Source organism: Notothenia rossii (genome assembly GCF_949606895.1).
Source record: "Notothenia rossii genome assembly, chromosome: 7".
Lineage (NCBI taxonomy): Eukaryota > Metazoa > Chordata > Actinopteri > Perciformes > Nototheniidae > Notothenia > Notothenia rossii.
In genome coordinates this window covers 45,972,170-45,997,415 of record NC_136905.1, presented here as the reverse complement: position 1 = coordinate 45,997,415, position 25,246 = coordinate 45,972,170, and the positions used below count along the sequence as shown (strand labels likewise).

The following is a 25,246-nucleotide window of genomic DNA, read 5'->3' as shown; positions in this document are numbered from 1 at the left end:
ACATTGATACACATGGGGAAAGCAAGTAATGAATACATGCATTTTTTACCTAGTTTTTATTTCAGTTCCAGCTATTTATACACACATGTTCACAATATTGCCTTCTGTTTTTTTTTTTCGTTTTCCCTTAGCAAATCCACACAGCTTAAACTAAAAATATGAAGGAAGACAAGAGAACATTTGTATAATAAATACAAATATATGGATAAAATACATCAATTACCTAATACAATAAACAAAGGGGGTGATTTTTGTATGATTATGTATTTAAATGAAAACGTCTATTGAGATGCTGTGAGGGACATTCATTGTGTGTACCTGCTTGAAAGTATATATTTCCAATTAAAGAACCTTGACTGCAGTATCTCCAAATGTTCAAATCCAACCAGTATTTGACCTTATTTATAAGAGAATATGAGCAGCAACATATAAGTTCTGGAAACTCCACAGTGTGATGCTGTTTGTCTCTGTTCAGTATCAGGAGGCACCAGGAGAGGCGGGCCATTCTGACACCGATCCTGACGGACTTCTCTGTCCGGGTGACCGCTGCCCCAGCCATCATCTTCAGCAAGAACATTTCCCCTGACTGCGGTCAGGCAGAGGTCAGTCCACTCCACACCGTTCTTTTTACACATCCAGCGTTACATCTTTCTTTCAAAAGTATCTACATTTTCTGGAGAGTGCAGTCACCTCTGCTGTTGCAAGCTCACTCAAACGGTCAAATGTAATGTATGTTTTACGTGAGCATGTAGCCATTTGCTTAAAAAAGTCACTCCCAGTGGATCAGATTTTTCTTTTCCTTCAATGCTACCTACTTTGACATTGAATGCCCTTTGAAACCGACCTGTTATAGCCATGATTGAAACTATTACTCTCTCAATCCGTTGTCCATATGAAAATAGACATTAATTATGTGACATGTCAGAAGTATTTACATGTTTTCCCAACATACAGTAACTTACTCAATAGGAGTCCCTCCGCTGGTCTGCTGTGTAATGGAGGCTTTTGACCCACAGAGTTCAAACCTTTCTGCTTATACAGCTGATGTTTTCTGGCACGGCTCTCTGAGACTTCCTGCTTCTTTGATGCCTCGTCCATGCTCACGCACCCCCTGACAATGCGTAACAGCTAATCCATAGTTTGCGCTGACACACAAGCACACACACAGTGTGATTTTATAACTCCCTGAGATATTGAGACTCAGAGCCAATCAAAACACAAACAGGACTCTGAACCTCATGGCTATATAATTACAACTATGTTTTAATACAATGTAAAAGAAAAATCCTTTTCAGCTAACTTTGAACTGCAATCAAATTATTTCTGCCATCAGCTATCTTTATTGAATTATTAATTTATACTTTAAAATCTAAAGTGCTTTGTATTTTGTTCATTTATACTGAAAAGTCTACATTTATTCACCATTGCAACATATTCTGTAACTATTGTTCTAATCTTTTAATATTATGACTTTCCATATTGAAATGACTGCTACTAAAACGTACTGATAGAATGATCATAATGGTTGTACATGTAAGAGGCTGTAGACATTTCAATGAGAAAACCCTGACAGAAATGGTGATATTAATGACACATAAATCAAACAGAGGATGTTCAGTAGTTGCCAAAGACCACTGTGCGGCGTTACTGTAGGTCTGGCCCATGTGTGTGGTTGAACCGGGGGTGTTAGTGAGTTATATCCTGTTAGATGTAGCCTCCAGGCTGAGGTCTGAACTGCTGGCTGTGGGTGGGACCCTGCAGAGGAAAGGTGAATAGGTTAAGGAGGGAACAACCAAGCTAAAGGGAGCAACATAGGAGGCAAATAGACCAAGAGAATAAAAGTTGAAAACAAGAGAAAAGAGAAAAGTGCACGAGGTCACAAACAGTCCTGATGTGTTATTGCATGACTTTCCTGCTCACTCCTTCCACTTCCTTCTTTTCATTTCCCCCTGTCCTATCTCCTTCATCCCTGTAGGAGGTAGTGGTGTGTGGCCACTCTCTGGAGGTGAATGTGACCAGCAGTCTGGATTTCTACCTCAGCGTGGCCCAGGTGCAGCTCCTCCAGCAGCTCCTCACAGAAAACATGGTGGGGATGGACACTCCTGAGAAAAGTGCTGAGGTACGTCAACAACAACAATCAAGTTAGTCTTCTCAATCCTTCAGTGTGTCGGAAATATGTCAAATATAAACTGTGCTTTACCCAGAAACACACGTGCAAAAGTTCAAATAGTGCTCGTTGTATTTCTTTGCTCACATTTGATGCTCTCTCTTGCTGATGATTGTCATCTTGTTAATCTTCATGAAGTACCAGAGTTTAACATGAATCCATGTACAAATCTCTACACGAGGCTTTGCAAGTTTAGCTCAAAGAAACATCCCCACTTATATCCCGATACAGTGACCCTCACTATTTTGGATGGCTGTAAAACATTTAAATATTTACTCACTCGGAGTAAGGCGGTTATCTCATGTGACCTTACTTTACTGTGCTGTACTCAGCTGCAGCTTTCAGGGCACTTCCTATTGTTTACAGGATAGGGAGCTCCAAGGCGCCATTTGCCCCGTCTGAGCGCTTAATAAAGCATTCTAATGGAACACAATATAACAATATTTACCAGCTGTGGTGAGATGGGAGTCGTAGAGGAGGGAAGGGGACAGGGGAGAGAAGAAGGGGGAGTGGGGTTAGATTAAGTCAGAGGTGATTTACTTCTATCTTTTCTTGGGATTCTTTTTGAGAGGATGTATGTACTGACGTGCAGCGAATGCATCAGATGACTCAGACCTTGTAGAGGCTTTCATGAAGTAATTTAGTCGGATTTGTTGGAAAATGTGTTTTTCCAACACAAAAACAGGGATCGCTTTTTGTTTCTGCTGCCATTATGAATGTGCTTTATCAATTCATAGTGACAATACAAGCAGCATTACTATTGCTTCATGTTCATTCACAGAGCAAACCTTGAAGCAAAACAAAATGTAAATAAATTCTTACAATCAAGTCGATTGTGTTTGTCAGATTTTTAAGTGCAACACTGTATAAACGAATGAGAGAAGACATTTTTTTAAGTTAGCGGGCTTCTTTATTTTTTCATTTATTTAGTTGTTTATACAGTTAGTCCTAAGGAGGTGCTAGTGGTGCATCTGGTTTTCATTTGGGTGATCTCGGAGCCCTCACCCCTGACTTTTAGTGATTCATGGCTTGATTCTGTTGAGGGGCAGCTAACGGCTGCAGAGGGTTCATCCAGGTTCAAGTCAGTTCAGAAAGCTGCTATTCTGGGAGGTCCATTGGCAAAGGTTAGAGAAATTAGAAATCAATGCACACAAAAAAAGATTCAGCTTTACTCTATGAATGTATTTATTTATTTTGTACCTTTATTTCTCAAGGCAAACACCTAAACCACAACAAAACCCTTCCTGTGTGATTACACTTTTTCTGTGCATTTGTGCTGAGCAACTAAAACCTGAAGAGCTGGGGATTACTGGTATTGCTCAACGGCACTGTGACAGTAGCTGCTAAGTGTTATGTTTTTGTCCCAGCCATGTTTCCTAGTTAATCCAGAGATTGGAATGGTCACATTTTTGTTCCGAAATCCAACTGTGTTATTGTTACCTTCAGCTGGTTTGAGTGAAATGTAAATGACCCACGGGTACAGAGTGATGTAATATAATGATCATCCATCTACTATTGAACAATGTAGAATATATGCTTGGGAAAATTCCTAAGCTTTCCTTTAATATTTCCTTTTTGTCACAGTTGTTGGAAACTCTCACTTTTATTATACCATATTCATTTCAGGTGCACTGTACCATGTTTTTTACCCATTCTGTTTTATAGTAGTGCCATAATGGAGCACAACAGTATCATTAACACTGAGGTCAGTCAGTGTGTGTCTTCACCTCTGTGCAGCTGCAGAGCATGGAGCTTTTCCTGGATAAATGTGCTTTTGCTTTGACTTTTTGGACACTCACTGTAAAAGTATTTGAACCTCCATCTATCTCGGTGTCGTAAGTCTTTTGGCGGCTGCGTGTGTCCGGCTGCTTGGCCAGGCCCACTGAAGGGGGGGCAGTGTGACTAACCAATGATCAGAAGCTCATTCTATGAGCTGCAGAGCCCTCTGGTGGTGACTTTAACTACAGACCCCAGCTTCACTTCACTCGCAGTGTGCTCTGCCGGCAGCCTGTCTCCCCCCACCAACACATTTGACACACCACAATCAAATAATATCAGTAATATGTGCATTGACATTGTTTGGAGTATCAATCTGGAACAGGTAAAGGTTTTAAATGTAGTGAGAATAGACTAACTTGATATAATAAACCAGATGGCTGTCCACCCCCTGCTAACAGCTTACAAATAATAATCATGCAACTCAGATGTATTTCCATTCCCAGTTTCCACAAGATCATAATCTGGATTTGGTGCATGTATCTTTCTTTCTTCTTCTTTTCTTTCTGAATTCAAACCCAACTTCTATAATGATATTTATAATATTTGACAGCTTTGTTTGTACTTCCTTTATACAACCTGTTCAAAGGATTCAATTAAAAGCAGATCCTGGATCAGTGGTGCAGGGGAATTCTTTGTAAGTTTGTGCTTCAGTAAAGCCTCCCCGCTCTCAGGCAGCTCTGTCCCCAGCAATGGTTCAAATGAAACACTGTTCTTACTCACTCTCTATTATGCACATCTTTTCCTTTCTTTTTGATTTTGATTTGTTTCTTTCTTAGACAATTTGAGAACTTTCTGTTTGCCCTGAACAGATTGGGTAGCACTTTACAATAAGACTACCCTTATAAAGGGTCTATGAATAGTTTGAAATCCATTTATTAATTAGGTTGTGAACACTTTATAAATCCTTAATAAGCTTTTATAAGACATGAGATAAACAGGCCAACTGTGACCGGTTGCTTGCCAAATAGTGAGCCCACATTTATCTGTACTGCTAAGCCTTATTAGAAATGGTAGTAACTCATTAATAAATGGGAATGTGTTTTACACTTTACAAGGCTCCCTTTTGGCAACTATAAATGTTAGTAACTCGTAAATAAATGGTTATAAAGAGATGCCAAGAAACATCAAGATGGATGGGGGGAATCAACTCAGTGAACAACAGATACCAAGGATGTTGGCTGATGAAGAAGGCGAAGTAAGCTAGGCTAAGTCATCTTGCCAAATAGTGAGCCTGTGTTGATGTATGAAAACTAGAACTGGTTTATAACAACCTAATTCATAACCTAATTCTAAACCCTTTATGAATCCTTTATAAGGGTAGTCTTATTGTAAAGTTGCAGATTCTCCCTGATCCTGGACACTGATCTCAAACAGTTCCTCTCGCCCCTCACAGCTGTGTTTTATTGTCTGGGTTAATGAATTTGTTTTGTTGGGGCTTTTGGTTCCCTGGCAGTGCTGAGAGGAGCCAGGCGCGTGGGCAATATGTGTGAGCCTTGTGTGAATGTCTGCTGTTTTTAAAAGAGGATCTAGCCACTCTCACACACACTTGTATTATTACACTCGAATACGTACATGCAGACGCTATCCAACATTTTAATTTTCTCATAATCATTATGTGTCATTGTGCATTGCTTTAATCAAAATGCAGATGCAAAGCAATGGCAACATGATTTCTAAGCCGTCCAAAGGCAGATTTGTTGCTCTTTGTGTCAAAGCATTATTGGATGTTTATTGCAGCATTAGCCACAGTCCGTCCCAGTTTGACTTCTCCTCTGTGTTTAAGCTCGATTTTAATGATGATAAAGTAAGGCTGGGTTGAGATCAGGCAGCTTTCAGCAGCAGGAGGTCCCACAGTCAGGGAGCTATGAATAGATGATAGGGCGGCTTCTGGGACTTATCTCACCGCTCTGTCATCGGCACTGTCACCCAGCAACACACAAATGTATACCCTCACACACACATGTGCATACACATGCAAACACATGGTCCCCACATTGTATCTGCCTGCGGCCTGTGATTTGCCAGTACTGTAATACTGCTTATTGCCTGAACAGCTGACCTGTGTGTTTTGGTTAGTTTGAGTTATGTGTGTCAGATCTACAATTTACATTATTTGAGAAGTTCTAGACCGTAAAAGTGTGCACGTCTTCATCTTTCCCGGCAGCTCCTCCTTCCAGGCTGTAAATCACCACTTTTTTCTCCACAGAAAGAACACAAATCAAATGGTTTATTTGATACCTCAATAAACCCCTTGAGATGCACCATCTCGTTTTCAAGGGGGTCCCGACAATACAGTAGCAACAACTTATAGGCATACATAAACAAGACAAAATGCAAAACATGACACACAAGACAAACCACATACAGTCTTTTAAGTGAAATTCAAGCAATGCACACAATCATTACAATTTGAGACAGTCGAGCAAATCAGTTTCATCAATATCAGTTAATAACAAGTACAGACCAGTTGAAAGTGAGATAACAATGCATGTTTAAATATACCCAATGATGCAAGAGATCTAATAGCAGCAGGTAAAGTATCCCAGTCAGTTGGGGCTTTGAACATGAACGCTCTTCTGCCAATCAATTTTTTTGCAGAGGGGACAGAGAAATAAATCTGAACAGAATGTCTAACTTGATGATTTGGTGAGTAGGGTACAACATACTGCTTTAAATAAGGGGGATAGTTAAGATAAATGCATTTAAATATCAGCTGAAGCCAATGCATGTGTCTTCTTACATTTAAAGAAGGCCATTTAAGTTGGTTATACATTATGCAGTGATGTGTACGAAAAGGACAACCAAGAACAAATCTGCATGGTCTATTGTAGGCTATGTTGAGTGGAGCAAGATCTGATTTATGTGCATTTTGGTAGACAACATCACAATAGTCCATAATCGGAAGAATAAGTTGAGAAGCAATTCCCTTTCGGACACTGAGCGTAAAACAATTGCGTGAGCGGTGTAAAACACTGATTCCGTAATTGACTTTTTGTATTACATGCTTTATATGTAGTTTAAATGAAAGTTCAGAGTCTAGCCATACACCAAGATATTTAAAGCTATCGACTTTATGCAGAGAAGTGCCATCCTTACATGTTATTACTACATTAGGTTTGGATTTGAGCTTCTGCCTGGTACCAAAGACCATGGTATAAGATTTTGTTTTGTTAAGCAGTAGTTTATTGTGTGATAGCCAGTCCTGTAAGATATTAAAATCCGATTGAAGAGAGATCTGAATTTGTGAAAAATCTGATTTGGATGTATATATGACAGTGTCATCAGCATAAAGGTGAGTACAACAATTAATAAATTAAGAGACAAGAAGATAAATCATTTATGTAAATAGAGAACAGAAGTGGGCCCAGAGTTTATCCTTGGGGTACACCCTTTTGTTGGATCAACAGGTCAGACTGTTTTCCATTAACAACCACACATTGCTTTCTACTGTGAAGGTATGAGTTAAACCATAACACTGTATTATTAGAAAGGCCAATGCCGTGAAGTTTATCCAAGAGCAGATATTGATCAACGAAATCAAAGGCTTTTGTCAAGTCAATAAAAATGGCACCTGTGAGTTCACCATCATCTGCAGCAGAGTACAAGTCATTTGTAAATTTAAGTAGGGCAGTTGTTGTGGAGTGATTAGGCCTGAAACCAGATTGAACCGGAGATAAAATATTATAAGTATTGAGATAATGTGACAGTTCTCCAAAACTTTGCAAATAATGTGACAGTTCTCCAAAACTTTGGAAATAGAATTAGATTATAATTAGATTATAGAGATTGGTCTATAATTACTTGTACCAAGTAAATCACCACCTTTATGCAGTGGAATGATGCGTGCAGATTTCCAAATAGTCGGCAACTCACAGGTGGACAAAGACAGGTTGAACAAATCAGCAAGTGGGTACATGAGAATATGGGACGCCAATTTTATGAACCTGTTTTCTATACCATCGAGTCCTGCACTGCCATCCACCCTTAATTCTGTGATAGCATTATGAACTTTGTGTGGTAGAATCTTCTTAAAAGAAAAAGAACTGTTGCAGTATGAGTTACTATTAGAAATACCAGTCGCCAAATAGGAGTCAGATAGTAGTGTGAAACGAATCAGCGAAATGCTGATTAAATATTTGGGCAATGGATAATGGATCATGAATTATTGTATCAGCAGTTCTTATTTTATTAATAGAATGTTTACCTGATTTATTTAAAATAGATTGAATTTTAGTCCAAAATTGCTTGGGATTCTTAAAGTCCGATGTGAGAGATTCTTTATAGTAGTTCGATTTAGCATTTCGGGTTTTGGTTTTACTCAGATTTCGAAGATGCCTGTATACTTCCCAATCGGCTATAGTTCTTGAATGACGATATATCGACCATGCTTTATCCCTTTCCCTAAAGAGACTGATGAGTTCAGAACTGATCCAAGGGAGATGTTGACCTTTGACCTTAACCGTTCTCACAGGTGCATGTTTGTTCATGACATCAGTGAGCTCTTTATGCAGAAAATCCCAAACATCTTGTACAAAAGGTATTAGTTGAAATCTGTCCCAATTAAGGGCAACAACATCATTAATAAATAAATCAACATTCAATTTTTTATATTGTCTGATTTTGACTAGTTTTGGAGGTAGTTTAATTAATTTGATTTTCCATACACAATAAACAATTGAATGATCACTGAAGCAATCCGACATGACACCAGCTTTTAAGATTCTGTCAGGGTGTGACACCATTATCCAGTCCCTTTGAGCAAATGTTATAGTGTAACCTCTCATCATTGGCATCGCTGTCTGGCTGTCATGCTGATGCCACAATGACAAGCTCCCAAAGTATTTTAGTAATGTCCCAGCAAACTGGTTAAAATCCAGAATAGAACATTTAAAATATGACTTCCCTGGTCCCATGTTACTATGTCCCTGTCCCTCACAGGCAGAGGCAGCCTGGGTCAGCCATGTGCTTGTACCACAGTGAGAGAAAAATACCCTCTGGTGCAGGGGAAGTCCCGCCCGGCTTCATCCTCCACCTCATCCTGGGATGATTACACGCATGGGAAACAGGGTTTTAGACTTCCTCCAACCTTCATCCACGCACACGCACACGCACACGCACACGCACACACACACACACACACACACACACACACACACACACACACACACACACACACACACACACACACACACTGATGCCAGTGCACACACCCACGCTTAGGAGAAGGTATCAGGCCTCACAGGAACCTCTGGATTACAGTTTTTAGTAAGCACACATGGGGAAAACCTCTCAATCAGCCATTACCTGCCTTATCTCTGTTCCTCCTCTCCCATTTGTTTTCTTTCCTTTGTGAATCAATCACTACATATGTTGGCACTGTGAGGCTACATACTATCTACCACCTTTATCTTTAACTCTCAATCACCTGCAGCATCCAACTCATCTTTGATTCCTCTTTTGTCTCACTCTCCTTTCCATGCTTGTCGTCTTGTTCCTCTCACTCGTCTCTGTTCTTCCTGGTGGACTGGCACAGCCCCTGGTAGAAAAAGGGTTGCTCCTTCAAGAGCTGGCTAGTTTAAGCTAGCTGGCTGACTAGGGAGAGGGGTACTCCTCTGGAGACTGATAGAAACTGACAGTGTGTAGATATTACTGAACTATTTAAGCTGCACTCTGACGCAGAGCTGGACTAACGCAGATGGAACAGCAGAGCAGAGACTGTTTCAGCGCTGTGAGGAGGACCGTACAGCGTGGATGAACGTGCAGCAGGCTGGAGGAACGTGCCGCAGGCTGGAGGAATGTGCCGCAGGCTGGAGGAACGTCCAGCGTGGATGAACGTGCAGCACTGCAGCAGGCTGGAGGAACGTACAGCGTGGAGGAACGTACAGCAGGCTGGAGGAACGTGCAGCAGACTGGAGGAACGTACAGCGTGGAGGAACGTACAGCAGGCTGGAGGAACGTACAGCGTGGAGGAACGTACAGCAGGCTGGAGGAACGTGCAGCAGACTGGAGGAACGTACAGCAGGCTGGAGGAACGTACAGCAGGCTGGAGGAACGTGCAGCAGGCTGGAGGAACGTGCAGCAGGCTGGAGGAACGTGCAGCAGCCTGGAGGAACGTGCAGCAGGCTGGAGGAACGTGCAGCAGGCTGGAGGAACGTGCAGCAGACTGGAGGAACGTGCAGCAGGCTGGAGGAACGTGCAGCAGGCTGGAGGAACGTGCATCAGGCTGGAGGAACGTACAGCAGGCTGGAGGAACGTGCAGCAGGCTGGAGGAACGTGCAGCAGGCTGGAGGAGGAACGTGCAGCAGGCTGGAGGAGGAACGTGCAGCAGGCTGGAGGAGGAACGTGCAGCAGGCTGGAGGAACGTGCAGCAGGCTGTAGGAACGTGCAGCAGGCTGTAGGAACGTGCAGCAGGCTGGAGGAACGTGCAGCAGGCTGGAGGAGGAACGTGCAGCAGGCTGGAGGAACGTGCAGCAGGCTGGAGGAGGAACGTGCAGCAGGCTGGAGGAGGAATGTGCAGCAGGCTGGAGGAGGAATGTGCAGCAGGCTGGAGGAGGAATGTGCAGCAGGCTGGAGGAATGTGCAGCAGGCTGGAGGAACGCGCAACAGGCCGGAGGAACGTGCAGCAGGCTGGAGGAGGAACGTGCAGCAGGCTGGAGGAACGTGCAGCAGGCTGGAGGAGGAATGTGCAGCAGGCTGGAGGAGGAATGTGCAGCAGGCTGGAGGAGGAACGTGCAGCAGGCTGGAGGAGGAACGTGCAGCAGGCTGGAGGAGGAACGTGCAGCAGGCTGGAGGAGGAACGTGCAGCAGGCTGGAGGAGGAACTTGCAGCAGGCTGGAGGAACTTGCAGCAGGCTCGAGGAATGTACAGCAGCCTGGAGGAACGTGCAGCAGGCTGGAGGAACGTGCAGCAGGCTGGAGAAACGTGCAGCAGGCTGGAGGAACGTGCAGCGTGGAGGAACTTGCAGCAGGTTGGAGGAGGAACGTGCAGCAGGCTGGAGGAGGAACGTACAGCAGGCTGGAGGAGGAACGTGCAGCAGGTTGGAGGAACGTGCCGCAGGCTGGAGGAGGAATGTGCAGCAGGCTGGAGGAGGAACGTGCAGCAGGTTGGAGGAACGTGCCGCAGGCTGGAGGAGGAACGTGCAGCAGGTTGGAGGAACGTGCCGCAGGCTGGAGGAGGAATGTGCAGCAGGCTGGAGGAACGTGCCGCAGGCTGGAGGAGGAACGTGCAGCAGGCTGGAGGAGGAACGTGCAGCAGGCCCGCTGCTTGGTAGCTGCTCTGGTTTGTCAGTGGGTTTGGAAAGCAGTCTAGGTTATTAGTGGGAAGGACGCAGTGTTTTACTGCTGCATGTGTTTTCTTTCTCCACATAATCCACATAACCACACTCAACTGCAGTTACATGCATTTGGACAGTGAAGGTCATTTTATGTTGTATAAGTGTTTTATAGATTTAAAAATGGTTTAGTAGTTGTTATATTTAGTTGTGTTTTGAGAAAGAATTCTATGTTGTAGATCAACTTCCGGCAAAGACACATTGAATCTCCCTACACTTGCATAAAAATAAATAAATAAAGCCTGTGAAACAAATGAAGACATTTCTGCAGCCCAGTCCTCGCTCTCAGTGCTACTAATTGTTACACCGCGGGAGAATGGAAGCTTGGTAACCTATTCTGCCCTGTTGTATAACAATTTAGCTAACTTTCATGTAGGAATATTAGTTGAATGTCTAACGCACATAAGATGGCTTATCTTAGCCAGGGTGTTGTTGACATGCATGGCTCAGTATGCGACCTTGGGCTGGCCCCTTGTCTATGTATGTTTAAAGTAAACCACTTCCAAGGCCGCTCCTCTGTGATGAGTGTTTCTTATTGTTTCGTAGCAGTTGAGTCTTTGAGAACTGATATTTATCTCTCAACCTCCGGCCTCTCCAGGACAGTGAGGTGTCACGGGAGCTTTGATGTGATGCTGGCCAAAAGAAAAAGGGAGACATGTGATGAGAGTGAAAACCCAAAGCATGGAAGAGAGATTGTATGAGAGTAGAGACCGCTTGAGTGAGGAGGTCCAAATGACAGAGGGAGAAACCCACAGAGATGACAGTGAGAGAAAGAGTCTGAATCCTGTTTACTTTGGTTCCTGGCTCTCTGCAATGCATGTGTACCGTACATGTGGGAGCAGTCGTTCCTTAGAGGTCAGCTCTTCACCAGTCGACCTGGCTATTAACCCTCTCTGAGGGCCAGATCCCTTTCACCCTGACCTCTTCCCATCCTGCTTAGCACTATTTTCCTTCGCCCTGTTGCTGCTCAGAGCAATAATAAATAAGGCTCCCTGCACAGCAATCTCCTTTTCCATTTTGGCTGCCTTACATCTGTTAAGTAAGCTTCGTTTTCTCAGCTTATCTTAAACATACATATTTTCATAGGCAGTATTCATCTCACTGCACTTCTTTTGCTTTTTTTTGTTCATGTCTCTCTGACCCTCCTGTGTGAATCAACTGGTAATTGACAGCCAGTCATAACAACTCACCTTGCCTGTTCAGCCCCCCCAACCCCAACCTTCTTCACAGGCATAGCCTTGGCACATTCTTAAATTGGCCACTTGGAAACTGAATTTACGCTCTCCTCAATCGGTTTTGGAAAAATTGGCGTAAAAGCTCCTGATAAAATCACAAAGGTAGGAATTCTATTAGAGCAGGGAAACAAATGGCGCCTTTGAGGAAAGGCAGAGGGCCCCACCGTGAACCCTGGGATCGGATGTCTATTCAGGTGAGGAGAAGTCAGGACTGCCCTCTCTCTCTGCCTGCAAGGGAACCTGGGTCACAGACCCGGGAGAGTAAAGGCAGGGCACCCCAGGCCAACTAATACACACACATACGTACACAAATACAGTACCATAGACTTTGTGCAGTAAAAAAAAACAAATGTCTTGTCTGAAGAGGTAATAAGAGGACACTGATCTTTTCTTTACACCTGTATAAGCAAGATTCCACCTAGAATAACAGGTGATGGAGAGTATTGGTTCCTGTACAGAGGACTCAAGTGTGTGTATATATATATATATATATACATTTATATATAAATATATATATTTATGTTTTTGCAAGTGCTGTGGTTTACTGAACTACTGAGACTGCTCAGTGGTGGGTTTGATTTTATGCGTCAACTGTTTCCGTTTCTCTGTTTGAAGCTGCTTTGATGAGTCAGATGTGCTTGACAAAGATGAGTAAATGCATGCACCTCACATATTCCAACACTTGGATCAGTTCACTACCATTCTTGTGTTTATTTGAGTTGCAAGAACTTCAGCCAGAACAGAAACACTTACCTGCGAGCAATTACTTAAAATGAATTACAGGTGTTCTTTTAAAAATAAAATTCTCAATTCTGACTAATGCAGCCTAAGGATCCTGAAATGGTTATACTGTGGGTATATCTAGTCAGCTTAACTTTTTCTTCTGTGTCTTATCTTGGGTTTTATTTTCTACTGATGTATCCCCTCCCGGCCCCCCTTTTCGAGGCCCTCCCAACAAACCCAGATGAGGGGACAGGGGGTCTTGCATCATTCTCCTTTGAGAGCCTAACATGCAGCACATCAGAGCCTTTGTCTCACTCAGACCCGGCAACATATCCAGAGAGAAATTAAAAGAAGATTTTCCTCTTCTGATTTCAGCTCTGTAAATAGACAGAGAGACAGGATTGTTCCTGTCTTCACGCTGCTCTTTGATTTTGTATGCGGTCTTTTGCACGTATTTGTGTGTGTGTGCTCGTTTCTGAATGTGTATACAGGCTGGTGTGTGTTTCCAATGTGTCTCAGCCATGCGTGTGTGTGTGTGTGTGTGTGTGTGTGTGTGTGTGTGTGTGTGTGTGTGTGTGTGTGTGTGTGTGTGTGTGTGTGTGTGTGTGTGTGTGTGTGTGTGTGTGTGTGTGTGTGTGTGTGTGTGTGTGTGTGTGTGTGTGTGTGTGTGTGTGTGTGTGTGTGTGTGTGTGTGTGTGTGCAGACTCCCCAGGGTGCAGGCAGCACCTCTCACAGTCCTCGTCCACCTGCCCTCCCCACCCTGCCCCCCCCAACCCTGCCCTCCCCACCCTGCACCTCTCACCCTCCCCCCCCCCCCCCACCCTGCCCTCTCATTAGATTAAACAATTACGCCCACACAAATCTCAAACCTAAATAGGGACGTAAGCGGCTAATGGGAGCCAGTTGTTCTCCGCTCCACTTTAAGGATTTCAATAGGTTCCTCGCTTCCACTCTGCTCCCAAATATTTTGCTTATTATGTACAACACTTTGTTCCCCTGATGCCATGTGACATACAGGGGGGAAAACAAACATCCGTTTGACAGTAACAATTTATGCATGTTGACATTCCTGAAGCTCAGGGTCAGCTGGAACACTTTCCATCCGGAAATACCTACGGGAGGAGAAGTGAGCAGAGGCGAGGACTGAGTAGGAAATGGCTGGTCTAAATAGAGGAACGCCTGTGAAACACCTAACCCAGAAAACAAAGGAAAGATGAACAGACAAGAATCTCTGAATCCAGAGATGTCTGCAGATGCTTTATGGCTTACAAAAGCCCTGGCTCAAAATCAAAGATGCTCAATGATAAAGGCTGGAGAATAAAAAGAAAAATAGTAAAAAGGGTGAGTTAATGCGGTCCATCTGGGGGGCTACAGCATGCTGCTCAACAGAAATCTGGCTCTGGGTTGTGGCAGCCAAAAACCTCTGCTTGAGAATTGATTGGACTTCAAAAACTATTTGATTCTATCCCTGCACGACATTAGATTGCTTATAAATATTTTTGCCACAAAAAGAGTGCGGATTGCCATTGGTTAGCAAAGCAGAGCTGGATCTAGAGCGCTGACATTAAGCAGGCTGCAGCATTGTGCTGGGTTTAAGACGGAGTTCTTCCCAGTACGACACCAGGCCAAACCAATGCCGCTGCTCGTAAGCTTTGGCAATCAAGAATGATTTAAACGGTCTGACAGACAGTAACACTTTAAGGAGACGTTTGGGTTCAGTCCTCCTCAAAATATCCACCATCAAAACTGGAACCCTGATTCAGATCCACCAATCAAACCCAGTGCTTAGGTTAGGGGTGATTGTGAGGACACGCAGGAATCACCCCATGTCGTTATAATAACACATGCTGTTTATATAAGCACAATGCAATGTAGTTGTATTAGTCAGTGAAGGAAGTGTTCAAACATGGCAGCGGACCATTTCTAGATTAACACCACAAGTGTGTTTGTAAAAACAAACAGGGGGAAAGTGGCTGACCGTCATGATGTAAGCACTCAGAAATGATACACAGACTTTCTCTGTTCATCCGGCATAATGTCTTGGCTGGAATTGGGTGTTGAAGCAAGGCGTTTATCACCAAATATTTCCATCATTAGCGATAAACAAGATATCAGTCATATGATAAACGAAATAGGGGCAGTAAAGACATTGAAGCTAAAGCTAGATGGATGAATTGTTAGAATTGTCTAATAAAGGAATGAATGTCTTTTTGAAATGTAATATAAAAACACTCATAGTAACTCAATGTAGCACATATCTGGAAAACTGCACCAGTATTTTATGTTAACTGATTATATTAAAATGAATGCCATATGTGGAGAAAGGTGAGACGGTCTCCAAACTGCACTGTCTTTTAGTTGATAAGAGTCCCTGCCTGAGGACTAAGTCGGAAGACCGCCTTATCTTGACAAACAGGAACATTATGATGTGTGGTCTACACCTGGTATAGAGCAACATGCTCTTTGCTAAGCACATGTTCTCTAGCGCCATATAGAATCGGTAAATCAGAAAGTTCACTTGATCATACATAATCCAATATGCTCTAATTTATCAAAGATGATAAGAGATAAGAGTCCGGGCCTGAAGACCACACCAATATTCACTCATCAACATAGCGCCACTGGAAACACAAAATAACATGTTTCAGACTTTAACGTCTTCTGTTGTGCAAATAATGTAGGAATGTATCCTTCACCATAAACAAAGAAAATGATGTAACTTCATTCTACATGGTTGGAAATGTTCTAAACTTCACCAGTTGTTAAGGGGCCATGCCTGAAGACATGTATAGGCCAATTTTGATTCGTTCATTCTAAGACATTTTGGTAAATTGAAAGTAAAGTCTCTGCACTTCTCGAAACGTCTGTGCTTGATAAGAGTCCCTGCCTGAGGACTTTTAATTTTCAACATTGAGACTTAATCATAGCGCCACCTACTGGCAACAGCAAGTAAGCCCTACAGTATGTGACAAACACCATTTATATATCTATACATAATATGACAACATACTGTTTGTTAAGCATGTTGCAAGCCCCCAGGCAGTGCTCCGGACTCTGAGGAAAATATTCGTAGTGGCCAAACGGTGGTACTACAATTTACGTTTCAGTCCGTGACGTCACTGGGCCCAGAAATACTTTTTCCCATTGACTAACATTGGGAAATAGACGTCTGTAAATCAGCGGATATTTTTTTTCAAACTAAATAAACTACCCAGTGTGAATTGTTTAGGTCATAAGAGCTGTAAAATGCACTCAAAGCTGAATCCAGATTTATTTTTTCTCTCTCCATTCATTCTACTGAGCCAAGAGAGGGAACAAATTTGCAACTGCAAATTGGGCAGCAGTGTAGACGTCAAGTGTCCTATTTGGGTTGCCGTATGCAGCTGTCCAATATGGCGGATTATCTTGCGCAATGCAAATCGGGCAGAGATGCAAATCGGCAGTCACAAGCAGCTCTCATAGGAATGACTCGCCTCCGACGCTGTTTCCAGTTCTTATTATACATTCATGGGATGTGGTGCAACATTTGCACCAGGAAGTCGGCCATTTTGAATTTGAATGTTTGTGCTGTATTTGGCCAATTTGCTCTACATTTCTTGTGGATGATAAGAGTCAAGGCCTGAAGACATATACTTGCCAATGCTACCTAATCAATGTAGCGCCACCTGCTGGCAGCATGAAGTAACAATTTGTGTACGTCCCGCTAGCAGATTATGCAGATCTCTTTGGAATTTGGGCAAATAACCTAAATACATGGGCGAAGCTTCATAATGAAACTTGGGCATATCTGTGGCAGCCCGGCTATCCTTCACCATGAACAAAGAGACTGTTGTAACCAGTTGAAACTTGTCTTAACAAAGTCACAACTTTTCATGTTTGATGAGGGTCTCGCCCTAAATAAATCTAGAGGCCTATATTCAATCATAGTGTTAGCGCCACCTAGTGGCAACAGGAAGTTGCTGTTGATATACTTGGAATTACAGGTCTCAGCAAGTTAACTAGATCACATTCCTATTTGGTCAGCTCAATGTCAAGATCTTCAGGAACCTGGGCTGAGTCTTGCATGCACACACAAAACTTGGCACACTCGTTAACAGTGATAAACTTAGTCAACTGATGTTTTTGTTTCGATTTGGCCAAGTGGCTGAATAGCGGCCCCTAAACATTTGACGAAGCAGCCCTCCCACCGTTACATGGATTTACGATATTTTTCATGCAAATGTTTCACATATAGACTTAAAATATGTCTGTAGGGGTATATGTCTAAACACAACAGGAAATCAGCCGTTTTGATATATATATTGATATACATATTTGATATGTGATATTACCGTGTATTATGTCAATTTTCTTGCTCCATACTTTATCAAACTCCTCCTACAGACCAAATCCAGTCAACTTCACATTTGGTCAGTAACTTTAAAATAAAGATCAAAAGTTTTTAAAAGCTTACTGTAGTACGCCCTTGTCGTGGCATCGCTGCCATTTCGAGACACCTGCATTTAACACAACTTTCTTGTAACTTGAGTTTACATTCTCCAAACTGCACCAAATGATTGTGGTTGGTAAGAGTCCCGGCCTGAAGACTTGAACAGGTCAATATTGATTCAAAGTCAACAGGAAGTTGGCCTTATGTGACAAACATCATTCTATAAAAATGAAAATTACACACCGCTACCAGCATCCTGCAAGTACCCCTGGTGTACATGGATGTGCGAGGGCCCATTCATCGCTGCTTTCAATCTCACATTGTTATTTCTCGAATTAAGAACTAAGGGCTAAGGACACATGGGGTCCTAGGCTGTATGAAGAGAGCACTAAATAGGATATTGCGTCTCATGCTATCAAACCCCAGAGAGGTAAACCCACCAACCAACATTTCTGAGTGGAGGGAGCTTGTTAAAATTGCCCCACTCGGCGCCCTGAGCTTTTGAGTGCACTGTGTTTAAAGTGCAGTTGACAGTCACTCTGAAGCACTCTGTATCCATTTGCGTGCTTCAGGGTTGCGAACTTCCACTGCTTCTTTGTTGTGGTTCAGTTAAAGTGCTTAGCAGGTTGCCTTTGTTATTGAGACAAAGTTGAACGTATGTAATGACTGCCTTTGATGCCCTTTTTTGCTTTGTGACCGCTGTTATGCCGTACCAATAGTGGTGATTTCAAATAATAAATGTCTTCCGCCCTCTGTTTTCCTCTTGAAAATTAGAGAATGAAGTTCGGTCTTTATGGCATTCAGTCAAGCTTTATTGTTATAATTTTTTTTAAGTTGAGGTATTAATGCATCATATATTTCTTCCATCAGCACAAAAGCATAGAAGCCTACTGTGAGCTTTATGTTTCTGGTAAACAATAGTGGGTAGCACAGCGGGGGTCAAACCTGCAAACTCTGATGTAGTCAAGATACAGAATTTAATTATCATGTAGGCGTCCTGCGCGCAAGTAGATCAACCGTTCTGGTACAAAGATTTTGTAACATGAGTGGATATTCTACTGTAGTTTTAAGAGAACATGGGAAAACTTTGATAAACATACCATTGCTACTGAAAGCACCTGCCACTGCATTCATTTAGTTAAAAACATGCTACTAATTACAGCTTGTCTTCTCTTTTCTGTTAAAGGTAATAATCTAGCATACATATTTCCATGATTGAAACACATGAGAAGGTGAAATAATACAGAAGTAACCTAAAAAAAATGAGCCTATAATGTGTGTCGGGTCTCTTTGACAACTCTGTGCCCACTTACTTCAAGCTTTTCTTTGAACCATGCAGCCACCATCTAATGATGTGTTTCTGACCTATGTCACTTCGTTGAAGTTATTTTTATACTGCACCTTGACCTTCTTCCACAGTTAGCACTCTTGTAACCTAATAGTGATATCAATCAACCAACCTTTTCGATTTTCACCAGCCCTTTTGATTATGTCACCAACAGACTATTAACTATTCATATTGATGCCCTGTTGTTCTCTCCTGTTGTTGCTGTGTTTTAGTGGCATTTTATAATTCCTGCTTCAGTTCATTCACACATCCTACTAAAACTTCGGAAATTCTAATCCGGTTAAAGATCTTTCACTTTCACATCGTGAATTCTGAATTATTTAGTCAAGTGGTCTTCATTAAGCATGAGCAGACCTTTGCTCTGGTATAACTTCATTTGTAAATCAATCTTTGGACTGGTGCCCACCTATCTACATATGTCATATAAACAGTGCTGCCATAGCCTAAGCTTCCAGCACTCCATCACTGTCTCAATCCCCTCAGTCCATATGGAAAAAACAACGTTCTCCCACTCTGCCCCCTCAACCGGGAACACGCTGTAGCAGGATCTGAAACTGTCAAGCATGATCCCCTAGGTGATTTTAAAGTATCTTTGAGAAATCAGTAAGTGTTGTCTTTTGTAGTTATGTTAAAAACTATCCCTTTGGCTATTTTTCACTTGCTTTTTTACTTTGATGTCTTGTTTTCTTGTTGTCAATGTCCTTTATGTCTGTAATTTTGTGTTGTATTCCTGTTGTATCTTGATCAGGTCTCTCCTGAGAAAGAGACCTGCTTGGCGTCTCAATAAGATAACCTCTATAGATTAGTTTTACATTGAAGAATAATGAAACACAGGCAAATAGCAAAATGCTTTAATTGTTGCCCGTCTTTTGTGCCAATACTGTGCACATATATTTATTCCTTTGATCTCCTTCTGAATTTCTTTCAAATCCCTAAGGTTAATTTGAGCACCTTGAAGCTTTTATTTTTATAATCCACACCTCAGTTTGGATTTGACGCTGTAAAATGTAGTACTTTTGAAATGGACAAGAGTCCTCTTTGTTACTTTGACTTTATTTATTATATTCTTTCCTGTCAACTATCATGAACTTCTCTAACATCTTTAAACATCCACAGTTCTATTTTCCTGATCTCTGAACCTGAAGGCCACATACCACATTTTCATTCATCTGGAAACATTTAAGGTCACATTCAGATGTAAAAGTGATGTTGTCGTATTGGACTAGCCAGCACTGTAAACAGGTGGCATTTGGATGATGTGACATTTGCTTCCGCACATTAGACTTCCTCAAGCCAAGCTGTTTTGAGTTACACTGACATAAATTGGGGTCAGAAGTTGTACAGATGCACTCTGCATGATATGATTGGCACTTGGGAGACTCATGGTTTAACACTTCGGGGATTATCCTCCATTTTCCAGAATGTTCTGCCTAGAGACTCTGAGGAAATGACCTCATGATGGGCTGATGGGGGTGGGGGGTATGTCTGTGTAGTCGCATGATCAAGATCTAAGGAAGATTGCATTGGGATCTGGAAACAGTGCTTCAGTGCAGCAATCATATAATATTGTAATATAATAGAAAGTAATGGTTGGAAAAGGGGATTTCAGCTGGGACTAGGCCCACGGCTATACTGCATGTCTGAATCCTGAATGTATTGCCCTCTGTCAATGGATAAATTGCCGAAAGGTTAAAGCTTATAGACTACAGAGCCACAGGTTTAGGTTTTCTGTATACCTGTTTTTTCCCAGTGAGTTAGCAATGGGAATAATATAACTGAACCCAGTTTCACAGGAAGGAATCCAGTAATGTTCTTTAAATGCAAAGCTGAGATCAAAACCTGGAAAAGCAACTGACTGCATGTGTGTATGTTTAGGAATACACTGATTGCATGCATTGTTTCAAGCTATACGAACAACTGTGTGCTGTGTTTTGTCTTCTCATTGTCTTTTTTTCTCCAAGCCCCCAATCGTCTTCCCCATTATCCATTATTCCGCTTGTAAGCATATCTAAATATAGTCCAAGAATTGCTTAGGGGGCACTCTCTTAGTAGTGGTGGTTAAAGAGAAGACGGGGTATTTGCTCTAATTGTAAATGCATGTGTGGAGCCTGAGCTTGGGAAAGAGAGGCAGAGAAGTGTAAAGAGAATCTGGCAGTTTCTCCTGGCGCTCACTGTTTCCCAGCTGCTGTGCAGCTTATTTGTCCCTTTCAATGTGGGGTGCTCCTAGGAGTGGACATTTTGCCTTTGCTAAATACCTTTTCAAATAACTCCTTACCTCAATACAAGTTTCAGATACTTACACAACACACATGGAGACAAGCCCAGGCCTTTTTCTGCCTTCACTCCCTCCCCATCGCTTGGAAAATATTTCATTTCTACAGAAAAGAAGTGCACACATCCTGTCCTCATTACACCAGGGAAAGGAGAGGGCTCTGGCAAGGCTGAGCCTATAGAAGCCTGGACGAACAGAACAGAACAAGCCGGCCTGCTGCTGCTGCGTTTTATATGGCTGTTGTTCTTAGCCTTTGATGACACTGTTTAGAATAGGAAATATCTAATAAGTCAAGTATTCTGTCTAATGTGCTGCCAGTGGGTTTAGTATTTGCCTGGAGGTCTTGAAACCCTATCTACGCCACAGCAATAATATACATTCGGAATTCTCATGGAGTGGGTGGAAGGGAGTGATGTTGAGAGAAAAGGGGGGGGGGGGTCTGCTGAGAATACATGTGGTAATAGTTACCATGTGCAGGTTCAAGCAGACGAGGGTGGGATAGGATGAGACATCTTTTGAAAACTCTCTCTCTTTATTTCATCTATTTTCAATTGACCACACTAGTGTCAATAGATAGCAGTAGCTAATTGAAACGGCATTGTACCCTTTAACATGAATGAGAAACATGGGGGAAAGGCTTCAATCATGGGGTAACAGGATTGGACATTATTGGAGCTGATGATGATGAATTGGTAATAGTTATTTTCATGACGCACCTGACAGCTAACCCTAACCTGCAGCTATAGGACGAGTGTTTCATTGATATGTCGCAGTGGTTAGTCAAACTGAAGCAGCCTCACATGTTTGCATGTGCTTTCTATGACTTCAGTTATATCTTTACTATTATATATTTTTTTAAATGTTACTGTTTATGAAAAAAGTGCTTTTGTGGGGCAGGTTCTAAGAGTTTGTTCTCAGCATTTTAAAATATATTCCATGCCCATTTTAAAAGTAAACACTTGTTTTTATTCAATTTGTACCCACACGTGTCAGTTCCATTTAAACATGTCCAGTCATTTATAGTTTTGTAGGTAGCGTTTAGTTTTATTTGTTGTCTCATCTCTGTCCCCTGGGAGTCGGTGCAGTAGTTTATATTCATGAAGATGGCATGCTATGGTAGAAGAATAAAGATGCCTGCATTGTCGCTTGAAACCTACTGTACATTGATTTATATCATCTGTCACTAAAGCTTTTATTGCCACAATGGCTGGACCCCTCCCGACATCCCTTAGTTGGAGCCAAGCAAAGAATCTCGGCTGCTTTAAAAACAATACCACAGGCTCTGCACAAAACAACTGGATTTCCCGGGATGAGGCCTTTTTAAAGACATTTCCAATATTGCAAGAATTGCAAAAATGATTTTAAGACCACAAAGCATGCATTTTATGTCTCTGTTGCTTGTTGATGCTCTCCTTCTTCAGTCAATTTGTATATGGTTTCAATCAAGCAATTTATTTGGTTAGTGTCCTCTTGTAGAGTCAAACGAGAAACAAAGAAGAAAATAAAAAATGCTCTCATCGATTTGTATTTGATGCTCTGATCCTCCTCTGTGCTTCTCACACAGTATCTTGGTTTTGTTGGAGATAATGCACACTGCTCACTGTATCCAGTTATTTTAATACATCCATGAGGTACACAGGTAGCAGCTTCCCTTTGCACGCTCGCCACACACACACACACACACACACACACACACACACACACACACACACACACACACACACACACACACACACACACACACACACACACACACACACACACATACACACACACACACATACACACACACACACACACACACACACACATACACACACACTGATAGTGAACACAGCCTAACTGTCTCTGTGTGTGTGCAGGTGTGTGGTTTGGAGCAGAAGCATGGCAGCCGGGACCCAGCAGCAGGTGTGGACTCGTCCTCCTGTCTCAGCGGGACAGGGAGGGACAGCGGCTTCGGAAGTGACAGCGCTTGCATCCGCATCGTTCAGATCGAGCAGCAGAGCGGGGCCAGCCACCACCGCATCGCCCGGCCCTCACACACCTCCACCATCACCAAGAACCTCAGCTTCATCCCCTTCGACATCTTCCTCACAGCGAGTAGACTCTCCGTCATGACCTACGCATGCTCCAGCCCCCCGAAGGCCCTCCCCTCATCGTCTGACACTCCCGGCACCCACGAGAAGAAAGAGCCCGGGGATAAGGTAAACACAACACATGTTACATGGGAACTCACTCTTGAGTCATTTCCTGGATTTGTCAGTTGTCCATGTGTGTGTAGTTGTTCAAACTATACACAATAGCAATATGTGTTAATTATGTGAGTATTGTAGTGGGTTATAAGTACAAAGGTTTAATTATACACAGCTTTCAAATAAACTGTAACATTTTTAATAACAGTTTTGTTGATTGTTTATATTGTAAAATTGTAGATGTGTACTGTACTATGAATAATTGTGATATTCCACTCAATCTGTCTCAGCCCATCTAGCTGAATGTACATGTGTAATGTATATTTTAAGCGGCTCCTCAAACAATGTCCACGTTAATGTGATCTAGGCTCATGTGTAAGGGAAAGACTTCTTGGCACCAGCTTTATACTGTCCCAATAAAATAAAACAAAATAAAAAACATAGTTGACCTAGGCATTTAGTACTCAAAAAATACTTTGACTGAAAAATATATATTTGACATCGCTGATGTTATACGATAGTGGCTAATAAATAAAACTATTTTAAAAAAGAGGTTGATTTCCGGCAGTTCCTCCAAGCAGTAGATATATACAGTATGCATAGCATGAACATGATCTGTGTAAACTGCATGATGCTGGTGAGTTATCAGCTTATTGAATCAATTTCAATAAATATTCTTCCTACATCTTCTTCAGGTGGGAAAAAGTGCTCTGAACCAGCCTGAGATCCTGCCTGAGTCTCCTCCGGCCTCGACCCCCCCCACACCAGACCCCGCTGCAGTGGCCCAGGTTTCTCTTGCTGGCCTCACCGCTGAGGACATCCTCAACAGCAACAACTCTCAGACGGCCTCCCCCCTACTGAGAGGCAGCCTGCTTTCCCTGGGGGGCCTGCCGACGCCCAGCCGCTCCTCCGCACGCCAAGCCCTGGGTGTTACCATAGTGAGGCAGCCGGGGAGGAGAGGGGCGGGGGACCAGGTTCTGGAGCCCCTTCTGTACATCCAGGTGATGCAGCCTTCTGCTCTGCTCAGCTGCCACCACCGCAAGCAGAGGATGGAGCTCTCTGTTTTCGACGTGGCCTTACGAGGAGTCCCCTCTGACTACAAGTGTTTGGGTAAGAGAGACCAGATGAGCAGAGGAGAGTGGCAACGTTTCTGTGGGAAAAGGTTCTTACGGGATTTCTTATGACTAAAGGTTGGGATTCAAATCCTCTGATTAAGGTATATAGACCCTATGCAAATGACAGGGAATGTAACTTTGCTACCAATCCATTATATCCATAACATGTCAGGCTCTAAAAGGGTTTGATGTGAAATATGCTGACACCATTTCTTTGTCTGTTCTGTTTTCTTCCATTTCTCCTATTTTTTTCCTCTTTCTTTATCTTTTCTTTTCCAGACCCAGGAAAGACTCTGCCAGAGTCTCTGGACTACAATGTGTTTTGGATGCAGACAGTAGCAGGAGAGGTAGTCAGCAAAACAGGCATACCCCCCCCTCTGCTCTGCCTCCAGATCAAAGATTTCCTCAATGGACCGGGTGGGGATCAGACACACACACACACACACACACACACACACACACACACACACACACACACACACACACACACACACACACACACACACACACAGACACACGCACACACACACACACAAACACAAACACACACACACACACACACACGCACACGCACACACACACATTGTTCAACGAATGCCACATTTTAAGGCATCCGTTTTATATTTAATCCCATTTCAGGGGTAACATCCACCGCT

General features: G+C 42.7%; 1 protein-coding gene across 1 annotated transcript in view; it reads left to right on the top strand.

The window, feature by feature from the left end:
• Positions 1-25,246, top strand: part of vps13b (vacuolar protein sorting 13 homolog B) — a 460,668-nt gene that overhangs the window by 317,786 nt on the left and 117,636 nt on the right. Inside the window, 5 exon segments of the mRNA XM_079694034.1 lie at positions 476-602; positions 1,976-2,119; positions 23,146-23,487; positions 24,171-24,585; positions 24,870-25,007. Coding sequence (XP_079550160.1) covers positions 476-602; positions 1,976-2,119; positions 23,146-23,487; positions 24,171-24,585; positions 24,870-25,007 — 1,166 coding nt within the window.